Source organism: Gadus macrocephalus, chromosome 8 (genome assembly GCF_031168955.1).
Source record: "Gadus macrocephalus chromosome 8, ASM3116895v1".
NCBI classification, from domain to species: Eukaryota; Metazoa; Chordata; class Actinopteri; order Gadiformes; family Gadidae; genus Gadus; species Gadus macrocephalus.
In genome coordinates, this window is record NC_082389.1 from 831,858 (window position 1) to 841,857 (window position 10,000).

Sequence of the window (10,000 nt, forward strand, 5' to 3'; positions counted from 1 at the left end):
TGACGCTCGTCCCACAGGGAACGGAAGGCCGCGATCAGGTTCGGCTTTTTGAAAGCTCTTGAAAGGTTTTGGATTCCCTCGAACCAATCAGGGATGACATGTCCAGATTGGTCAGGAATGAGCAGGGAGCCGTTTAAAATCCAAATCGTCTCAGACGGAGGCAGGCGCAGTCAACCAGAACAGATATTCTCACAGAGCATTTCACTCACAAAAAACTGACAGGTTAGGCTGTGGAATTTCTAACAAATGACACTGGAACAATAGCTCCTGAATCGCACCTACTGCCTCTTTAATGTGAGTGACAATCTTTCACCATGTAGAAAAATGTGTTTGTCCAAGTCATTGATCCAGTTTTCCTAATTTGTTGCAGAAATCAAACTGTAAGCAAAGCAGCGACTAAAGCAGTCAACGATTAGTGCAGTCAAGCTGGCTTCAGCGATTGACGGATACCAAAACGTATCTTGGCTTAAGCTGCAATCAGCAATTTTAACCCATCCTACTCTCACATGACGAAATTGTGATTTGATTTAGTCTCACAGTTTACATGCAATTGGATCTACAGCAGAGGCCTGTAGTCTAAGAAATACATGAGATCCATGAGGCTCGCAAACGAATTGGAAACACAATTGAATCAAAGCAAAGTGTGTCAAGCTAAATGTGCCGAATGCAGCTTTAAGCAGGATGTAATACACAAGATCACATTTTAACAGGGGATTTGAAATAGAACCAAAACATGAATGAATGAATGAATGAATTATTGATGGCGGCGTACTCTTCTTCAGTCGAAGCCCTTTTGTTTGCTGTGCATGAAAAATTAATGGGCCTTCAGTCAGCAGCATCCACATGCAGCCTTCATCAGCTGTGTTGTGTTGTCCCTCCCAGGACATCGTACGCTGCCCGTCTGGATCAGAGACAGCAGCTCCCTCAGCATGGATGGCAATGAGTTTTTCCGATTGTCAGATACACTTTATTGTTGTGTGTGTATCTGTTCATGTGCGTGCGTGCGTCTGCGTGCGTGCGTGTGCGCGGGTGTGTGTGTGTGTTGCATGTATGTATGTCGATAGATAGCTAGCTAGCCAGAGTTTCCTTTTGCCATGTATAACTACAGGTTCATTGGATACTTGGACCTGCTTGTATCCTATCGGCTAACAGTTGTTAAATAAACATTAGAATAAAAATGATGAACCCTAATGAAGGAATGCAACCCATATGAGTAAATATAACACAGCCAAATGAAACATAAATAAATACATATGTTTATGTTTATACGCATTTATGTATATATGAATGTGTATCAGTACGTACGTATGTATGTTAGTATGAATGTATTTGAATGTAGGTGTGGATGTTTGTTAGTATGAATGTATTGGTATGAAGGTGTGTATGTATGTATGAATGAATACATGCATGTACATTGGTGTACAGAGCTATGAGTGATGGATGGATGAAGTTGCAAACAAGATGAAATACCTCAGCACATTAAAAGGTGAGATGGATGGCGAGTGTGTGTGTGTGTGTGTGTGTGTGTGTGTGTGTGTGTGTGTGTGTGTGTGTGTGTGTGTGTGTGTGGGGGGGGCTTCTGGTGTGAGAAAGGTTGAAAGGAAGAATCAAAAGGATACAACAATACCGGCTAAAGCCGTTATCAATAACACATGGTTGCTTAGCAACTGTGCATTTTCTAAAGACTGCCAACACACACACACACACACACACACACACACACACACACACACACACACACACACACACACACACACACACACACACACACACACACACAGAATTAATGTCATCTTTAAACAGAATCCGACCAATTCATTAAACGCGTCAATTCAAATATCTAAAGTCAATATACTTTTTCTTTCTGTGTGAGACATATACGGCATGCTAATAGGTGGACACTTTTGTCCAAAGCATCATATAAATTACATTTAGACTGCACGTCTAACCATGTTTAACGACAGTGTAAAGTTAGAAATAAAATGTGGAACTTGAAATCAGTTGCGATGACTCTTAAGTGAATAACTGAGGAACCGTTCCACCGTCGTAAGACCTCCTCTAGGCCAGTAAGTAAGTATAGCAACAGTCTTCCCGGTGCCTGACGTTCTTCTGGCGTTCCGGCCGTCTTTATCCTGCCCACACTCGGCTCTCTGCATATTGAGCTGTCTGTCGCCGTCTGCGTGTGTTCTTGGCAGGCTACGCCGCTGCCGTTCTGCTGAGGGCCGTCCCTAACCCTCTCCAACCGGGCAAGCTGTCCGTCATTAGCGTCAAGAGACACTTGATGAGATAGCGTGCCCGGTGAGTGAGTCATTACCCTCGAGTTAGCGGGAGAGACAGCTTGGTGCTCGACGTCAATCGGGTGAACTGACATTTACTGGGAGAGAGAGATTAACTAGCGGACCTGGCACGCACGCCCGTCGGCTGTACTAGAGGACACTATGGTTTACTTTGTCTGTGCCGTTTTGTGTTTTAGTTGTTGTTTTCTTTGCATTATTTAAACCTACATAACAGTTGAATTACCATTGAGCCTGTTGTTTTAGGACCAACAGAGAACGTAAACCCCGGAACAACGAGGCAATGGTCCAACTTTTCAGATGGGGATTGCAGAAAAATACATGATAAAGGAGGGGAGGCGCAGTCAAATAGATGTCACTGGCTGACAGACAGACAGACGAGGTTAGCAAATACAACGGAAGACGTAAGGAGGGCCGTGATGCAGCAATACAAAATAAAAACAACGCAATGTGTTGGCGTTTGATTGCAATAAGTCATCACCACCGATGAACCAAGCAATCATCTGCCCTCATAAGCACACGAAACATTGCATTTGTGAAAACATTATCCCCATGGACTCGATTTCAGAAGAAATGAACGTGAATGCCAAAAATGGTGACGCAAGTTCTACTGAAGAGAAGACGACAACATTTAACTTGTAACTATTAACAGCAAGAAACCATTAGGAGAACATTGCGTTGTCTTTCTTCAGTGGTTGTTAAAGAAAAAGTTTCCTTCATTGAGTGCATTTGGTCCATAAATGGGTGCACGCCTTCCAAAACTACCGGCATCATTAGAATAATTGCTGAAAGGCCATTTCGATCATGACCAAGCGCTCGATAAAAGCACCGCTATGAAGAGACACAAACAACCACTGTGACAGGACCGGTGATTTATTGGATTGAAGAGCTGTCAAAAAATAGGTACATTCTCTCTGTGGTGTTTACAAGTCGATTTTCAAAAGCATTTTATTAATGCTCCCAAAAAGGCAGAATCCAATTCATTGTCATTCGTAACAGCAATGGTCCTTCAAACTCACAATCTCTTTTGCAGAAGCGATACTTCAGGCACAGTCAAGCACTCTTCGGGTCCGTTCAGGTTCCCTCTGAATGTCACCAAAAGTAGTTGAATAAAATCCACAGAACAACTCATCTTCCATTGTCCTACTAGCAAATAAATATGACCTATAGATATGGCATACATTTGTGATTCGTGGCGATTTATGTCAGACGGCACATGCACACAAGCAAACAAACAGTCCGTTAGATCGGACTTATTCACAAAGCAGGACGACCTTTGACAACAGAGCAGCACTCCACAAAATATGAATTTAAATCTGGTGACGACGGTTCAAGTTTGATGTTGGACCACCACACTGAAGAACCAGAAAGCAGCCTTTTTCATTTTCACGTTTTCTTCCCTTTACTTTGGGAGGAGAAATGTTGGCAGAAGTTCTAACCTAATGCAACAACGTTTCACGAGCACATTGCACTGGACGTACACATTAGACGATATTACATCAAAAATATTTAACCATTATTTCATGGTGCATGTTTGTTGCGTGACTTATCCGAAGTGACAAATCCATTTTACAATCTCTTTTCTGCATGATGCACTTGCATCTTTTACATGACAAACCAATGTCAATACAGCGTATGCAGTGAGCCAGTTAAAGCTATTATTAACTCATTCCTAATACCGTTGGGGAAAGAGTGAAAAGGACTTTAATTTGATTGTTGACTGCTTCATTTTTATTGGTCAGTTTGTTTTTCTCAATATCCACACTTCGAATGAAATGCCCAAAGCCACCTTGTTATATTGCTTTTGAGAAAGTAATTGCTCTGTGTGTGCGGATTCCCATGTCTTACAAAGGCCAGGTTTATCTGCACCTTTATCTTTATCATACCTAAACGTACACACATCTTATACTCACAGTTAAGATACAAGCTGTGGCATTTTAACAAACGCCTCCAATTGCTTTTCCTGGAAATGTTTCCATTTAGTTTTAGTACCCACATTAGGTACAGCTTTGCCCAAATGGGAAGTCTCACTATCGCTTTAATGGGCAGAAATCGCTGTCATTACTCCTGGATGCAGAGTATACGTTTGTACTTGTACCTGACTACCTTCTGGGCCGGCCATTCATTTATCGAGGAAAACCAAGAACCTTCTCAAACTACCATTTCCTGCTCACTCTCATTACAGCCAGGTATTTACAACCCCACGCCCCCCCCCTTCCCCAGCAGCTCGGCATTCCCAGAGGAACCATCCACCTCCTCGGCACTCCCAGAGGAACCATCCACCCCCTCGGCGTTCCCAGAGTAACCATCCACCCCCTCGGCACTCCCAGAGGAACCATCCACCCCCTCGGCGTTCCCAGAGGAACCGTCACCTCCTCGGCACTCCCAGAGGAACCGTCCCCTCCTCGGCGTTCCCAGAGGAACCGTCACCTCCTCGGCGTTCCCAGAGGAACCGTCACCTCCTCGGCACTCCCAGAGGAACCGTCCCCTCCTCGGCGTTCCCAGAGGAACCGTCCCCTCCTCGGCGTTCCCAGAGGAACCGTCACCTCCTCGGCGTTCCCAGAGGAACCGTCCACCCCCTCGGCGTTCCCAGAGGAACCATCCACCCCCTCGGCGTTCCCAGAGGAACCATCCACCCCCTCGGCACTCCCAGATGAACCATCCCCTCCTCGGCGTTCCCAGAGGAACCGTCACCTCCTCGGCGTTCCCAGAGGATCCGTCACCTCCTCGGCGTTCCCAGAGGAACCGTCACCTCCTCGGCGTTCCCAGAGGAACCGTCACCTCCTCGGCGTTCCCAGAGGAACCGTCACCTCCTCGGCGCTCCCAGAGGAAGCGTCACCTCCTCGGCGTTCCCAGAGGAAGCGTCACCTCCTCGGCGTTCCCAGAGGAACCGTCACCTCCTCGGCGCTCCCAGAGGAAGCGTCACCTCCTCGGCGTTCCCAGAGGAACCGTCACCTCCTCGGCGTTCCCAGAGGAACCGTCCACCGGCTCGGCGTTCCTCGAGGAAGCGTCCGGTCCTGTTAATTGTGCCGACCTTGGAGGAAACGTGGCGAGGTCGGGAACGCCGTCCAGGGAAAACACGGCGCCGTCTCCGATGCATCACTGTCTGGCACGCCGTGTGTTAAACTGCCCGCCGCTGTCAGGTCTGATGGTGGGGGAGGTGGGGGAGGTGGGGGGAGGTGGGGGGGGAAGGGGAGGTGGGGGGGAGGTGGGGGGGCGACCGATAGGGAACACGGAGCGGGAGACGAGGAGGAGGAGGTGTACAGCGGCGCCGCGGTCCTCACTTGTTCCGTGGAACCTTGTCTCCCAGCGGGACCTCGTGCATCAGTTTCTGCAGGGGTGGGGGGGAGGGGGGGGGTTAACACATGAGGCTGCAGCCGGACCAGCAGCTCTACCGAGCCACGGCGTCTCTGGTGCAGAACTACAGCGTGCAGCCGTGCACACTGGGGAACGGTAAGTGGACTGCATTCATCCAGAGCGCCTCACAGCATTCACCCACGCACACATTCTCACGCTGACGGCGGCGTCAGCCATTCAAGGCGACAGCCGGCTCGCCGGGAGCAGTCAGGGGGAGGCGTCTCGCCCAGGGACACCTCGACACTCGGCTAGGAGGAGGCAGGGATCGAACCAGCAACCTGCGGTTACCAGGCAACCCGAACGCTTGTAGCGTACGGGAACAGGCCTACAGTACATACTGTAATCCCAGCACAACAAAGGCGCTTTGCACACCTCGAAGAAAAGAACAGCAGCACTCGCACTGTTCCCCGTCGGGAGAACACACACAGGCGCTAGCCTGGATGACGGATCGCCGATCCCGTGTTGAGGGGGCGTTGTCATGACGACTCGGCCTCAGACGCCTTACCTCCAGCAGGCGGTTGTAGTAGCCGAAGTCGTCCTCGCCCTCGCCGCGCGCGTCCTCCACCTGGTACCGCCGGCAGGCCAGCCCCAGCTCGTTGGCGTTGAACAGCGGCGCCGGGTCGATGGAGTAGCCGTTGATCAGGCTCACCAGGTACTCCCGGTAGTGCTTCCTGCGTGGGGGACAGACGGACGCACGTGGGTAAACATGGCGACCGCCGCGGCAGACGGTTCGACGAAGGGGAGTCGTGATTGGTCTGTTGTGAAGCCGTGGCGAGTTTTGTGGGAGGAGTTACGGTTACGGTCATCGGTTCCTCCCCTTTGCTATTACTGTGAGGTAATAAAGTGCCTCAAATAGGTTTGGGTTGAATCCATCAACGCTGTAGTGGAGCTCCCAGAGCGATGGGTGTTTCCTTCCTGATGCGACCACAGACTGTAGAGAGGAGCCGGCAGCACTGCGATCATCAGCCCGTTTCATTACATTGTCTAAAAGATTACCCTCTGCCATCTTGTTAACCCCCCCCCCCCCCCCCCCACACACACACACACACACACACACACACACACACACACACACACACACACACACACACACACACACACACACACACACACACACACACACACACACACACACACACACACAGTGCAATGAGAGTACAGCTGTGGAGGCTTGCGGTAAAAGCGGTAACAGATCCGTCGGCCAATCAGAGGCCGTCCCCCATGCGTCCGACACACCCTCCGTGGACGGACGTGCACAGTGTGGACGCGGCGTTGTTGTGTGGTTGTCTGGGTAACGTACTCGCAGAGCCCGGCGTGGCCCGGCTGGGTCTGGGCGCCGCAGGCCGCGTCCGACTGCTGCGCCGCCTCGTCCTTCTGCTCGATCACCCCGCACAGACCTGGAGGACGGGGACGGTGGGGGACAGCAGGGACATCAGGGACATGAGGGGACATCAGGGACATCAGGGACATGAGGGGACATCAGGGACAGCAGGGACATCAGGGACATGAGGGGACATGAGGGACAGCAGGGACATCAGGGGACATCAGGGGACATCAGGGACATCAGGGACATCAGGGACATGAGGGACAGCAGGGACATGAGGGACATGAGGGGACATCAGGGACATCAGGGACATGAGGGACATCAGGGGACATCAGGGACATGAGGGACATCAGGGGACATCAGGGACATGAGGGACAGCAGGGACATCAGGGACATGAGGGGACATCAGGGACATGAGGGGACATCAGGGACATCAGGGACATCAGGGGACATCAGGGGACAGCAGGGACATCAGGGACATCAGGGGACATGAGGGACATGAGGGGACATCAGGGACATCAGGGACATCAGGGGACACAAGGGGACATGAGGGGACATGAGGGACATGAGGGACATCAGGGGACATCAGGGACATCAGGGACATCAGGGGACACAAGGGGACATCAGGAGACACCAGAGGACACCAGGGGATATAAGGAGACACAAGGGGACACCCGGACACAACAGGAGACACAACAAGGCTGATTTATGCATTTCATTGCATCTTCCCGACTTCAGAGTTAAAAACCCAATACATACATACATCTGAGGGGAGACTGTATCAGGTGACCCTGATCCTGTTCTCCAAAAACCTGACTTGAGATATTCACTTCATCTAAAGTCTGAGGGCAGACCGGCTCCAATATGGCTGGACGGAGGGCTTCACTTTCATTCCCTTCAGATTAGCTTCCACCAATCAGGTGGCTGGAGGCAGGGATGTGCAAGCGTGTAATTGGCTATTATCAGTGAACACAAACTTGGCCGGCAGACGTTGACTGCAAAAAAAAAAGCCTATAAAAGGTTCCAAATCCACAAAGTGTATTCGGCTGCTGCAGAAATACACTCATCGAAAGCTTCATCCACTCACGCAAATGAGTCTCCTTCAGCAGAATATATCTGTCTAACGAAGCAGGAACGAAGGTTATTCTGGTCCCCCCCCACCCAGAAGATCTGCTGTGTCACGGCCCGACCGCTGGGTCTGAGATTACCTAGCCCCCCTGGGTCAGCGGGCCTCGGACCCCCTGGAGAGAGCGTGGCCTGGACCTGACACACACATGGCAGTGTTCGTGACCACCCAGAGGGGGGGCTCACACCAGGCCGACACCCTCCAAAATAACTAGGGGTGTGTGTGTGTGTGTGTGTGTGTGTGTGTGTGTGTGTGTGTGTGTGTGTGTGTGTGTGTGTGTGTGTGTGTGTGTCCGGTGTTTGTGTGTGTGTGTGTGTGTGTGTCCGGTGTTTGTGTGTGTGTGTCCGGTGTTTGTGTGTGTGTGTGTGTGTGTGTGTGTGTGTGTGTGTGTGTGTGTGTGTGTGTGTGTCCATGTGTGTCCGTGTGTGTGTGTGTGTGTCTGTCTGTCTGTGTACGTGTGTTTGTGTGTATGTCTGTGTGTGTGTGTATGTGTGTGTGTTTCTCTGTGTGTGTGTGTCTCTGTGTGTGATTGTGTGTACGACTGTGTGTGTGTGTGTGTGTTAGTGTGTGTCTGTGTCTAGGTGTGTGTGTGTGTGTGTATATGTGTGTGTGTGTCTGTATTTAGGTGTGTGTGTGTGTGTGTGTGTGTGTGTGTGTGTGTGTGTGTGTGTGTGTGTGTGTGTGTGTGTGTGTGTGTGTGTGTGTGTGTGTGTGTGTGTGTGTGTGTGTGTGTGTGTGTGTGTGTGTACCTGTCTGAGTCCCGGGAGGAGGGTCTGTGTTGAAGGCCACTCCGTTCTGCAGAGAAACAAAACATGGAGGCAGTGAGAATGTGCAGTGTTTACAGAGTTATTAATCCACCCCCGAGCACAAACATATCCAACTGCTATCTATTGGATTCTGTGTCCGTCAAGAAACAGAACCGACTATCTACTCACTCCCGGCCTTATGTCTGCGTGGAATCATCCCAAGATCCCTCGAGTTTCCCGTCACGAGCTGAACTAATCCCTGAAGAGTTGCGCGAGCTTGCGTCTTCTTCCAATCACCGCAACATTCCTGCATTAAGGCACCAATCATCGACTCTGCCCCAAGTTTGATCATCACTCCTCTGAAGACACGACACGTCTCCTATTTCATGACGTCATCAATTCATTTTTTTACTTTTTAATCACTTTTTAGTTAAATTTTTAATTAAGTTTTGTCGTGTTTACCCACTCCCACAAATGTATCGCTACACACACACACACACACACACACACACACACACACACACACACACACACACACACACACACACACACACACACACACACACACACACACACACACACACACACACACACACACACACACACACACAGCATCTCATATTTCAACTAAACCTTTAGAGAGAAGAGCCAGCCGCAGTTTTGAGGTCATACAAGTTCCCCCCCCTGTCCCCCCGGCCACACGTTATCAAAGTTGCTTCAACTTTCTCGTGTTTTTCCCGTTCTAACTTCCTGTTAATATTCCACCGCAGTACAACAGCTGTACGCCCCCCCCCCCGGCCCCCCAGGGTGGTCTTATTAGAGTCAGTCAGCTGCTGACAGGGGCCCCTCCGGGGGAGCGCGGCTGAAAGGCCTCCCGTCGGAGCGCCGGAGACGGGAGACGGGCGCCGTGGCGACGGGAGGATGCTGCAGTCTGAAAGGTCACGACCTCCAAAGTCTTTGGTTGGGGTTTGACGGCGCTGGGGTTGGCTCTGGAGGCCGTGGCGCCTGGCACACGCTACATTCCTAATCGGCGTGTTGTCCCAGGCTGTTAAAGAGGGTTTTAATAACAATACGGTCCCCGTGATGGGGGGGCTGCTGGTATGGGGGGCTCCTCCCACCAGACCCTGTGGGAGGAGACGTTGATGGACTGCAG

The 10,000-nt window shown here is 50.6% G+C and overlaps 1 protein-coding gene across 2 annotated transcripts in view; it reads right to left on the reverse strand.

The window, feature by feature from the left end:
- Positions 1-3,149: 3,149 nt before the first annotated feature.
- LOC132462390 (E3 ubiquitin-protein ligase RNF31) overlaps positions 3,150-10,000 on the reverse strand; it is a 30,861-nt gene continuing 24,010 nt past the window's right edge. For both annotated transcript variants that reach the window (XM_060057896.1, XM_060057897.1), the window contains 4 exons: positions 8,851-8,896; positions 6,952-7,048; positions 6,157-6,322; positions 3,150-5,625 (listed from right to left, as the gene is read on the reverse strand). In XM_060057896.1, the coding sequence (XP_059913879.1) occupies positions 5,575-5,625; positions 6,157-6,322; positions 6,952-7,048; positions 8,851-8,896 (360 nt within the window). In that variant the 3' untranslated portion in view covers positions 3,150-5,574. The remainder of the gene's footprint in view (positions 5,626-6,156; positions 6,323-6,951; positions 7,049-8,850; positions 8,897-10,000) is intronic.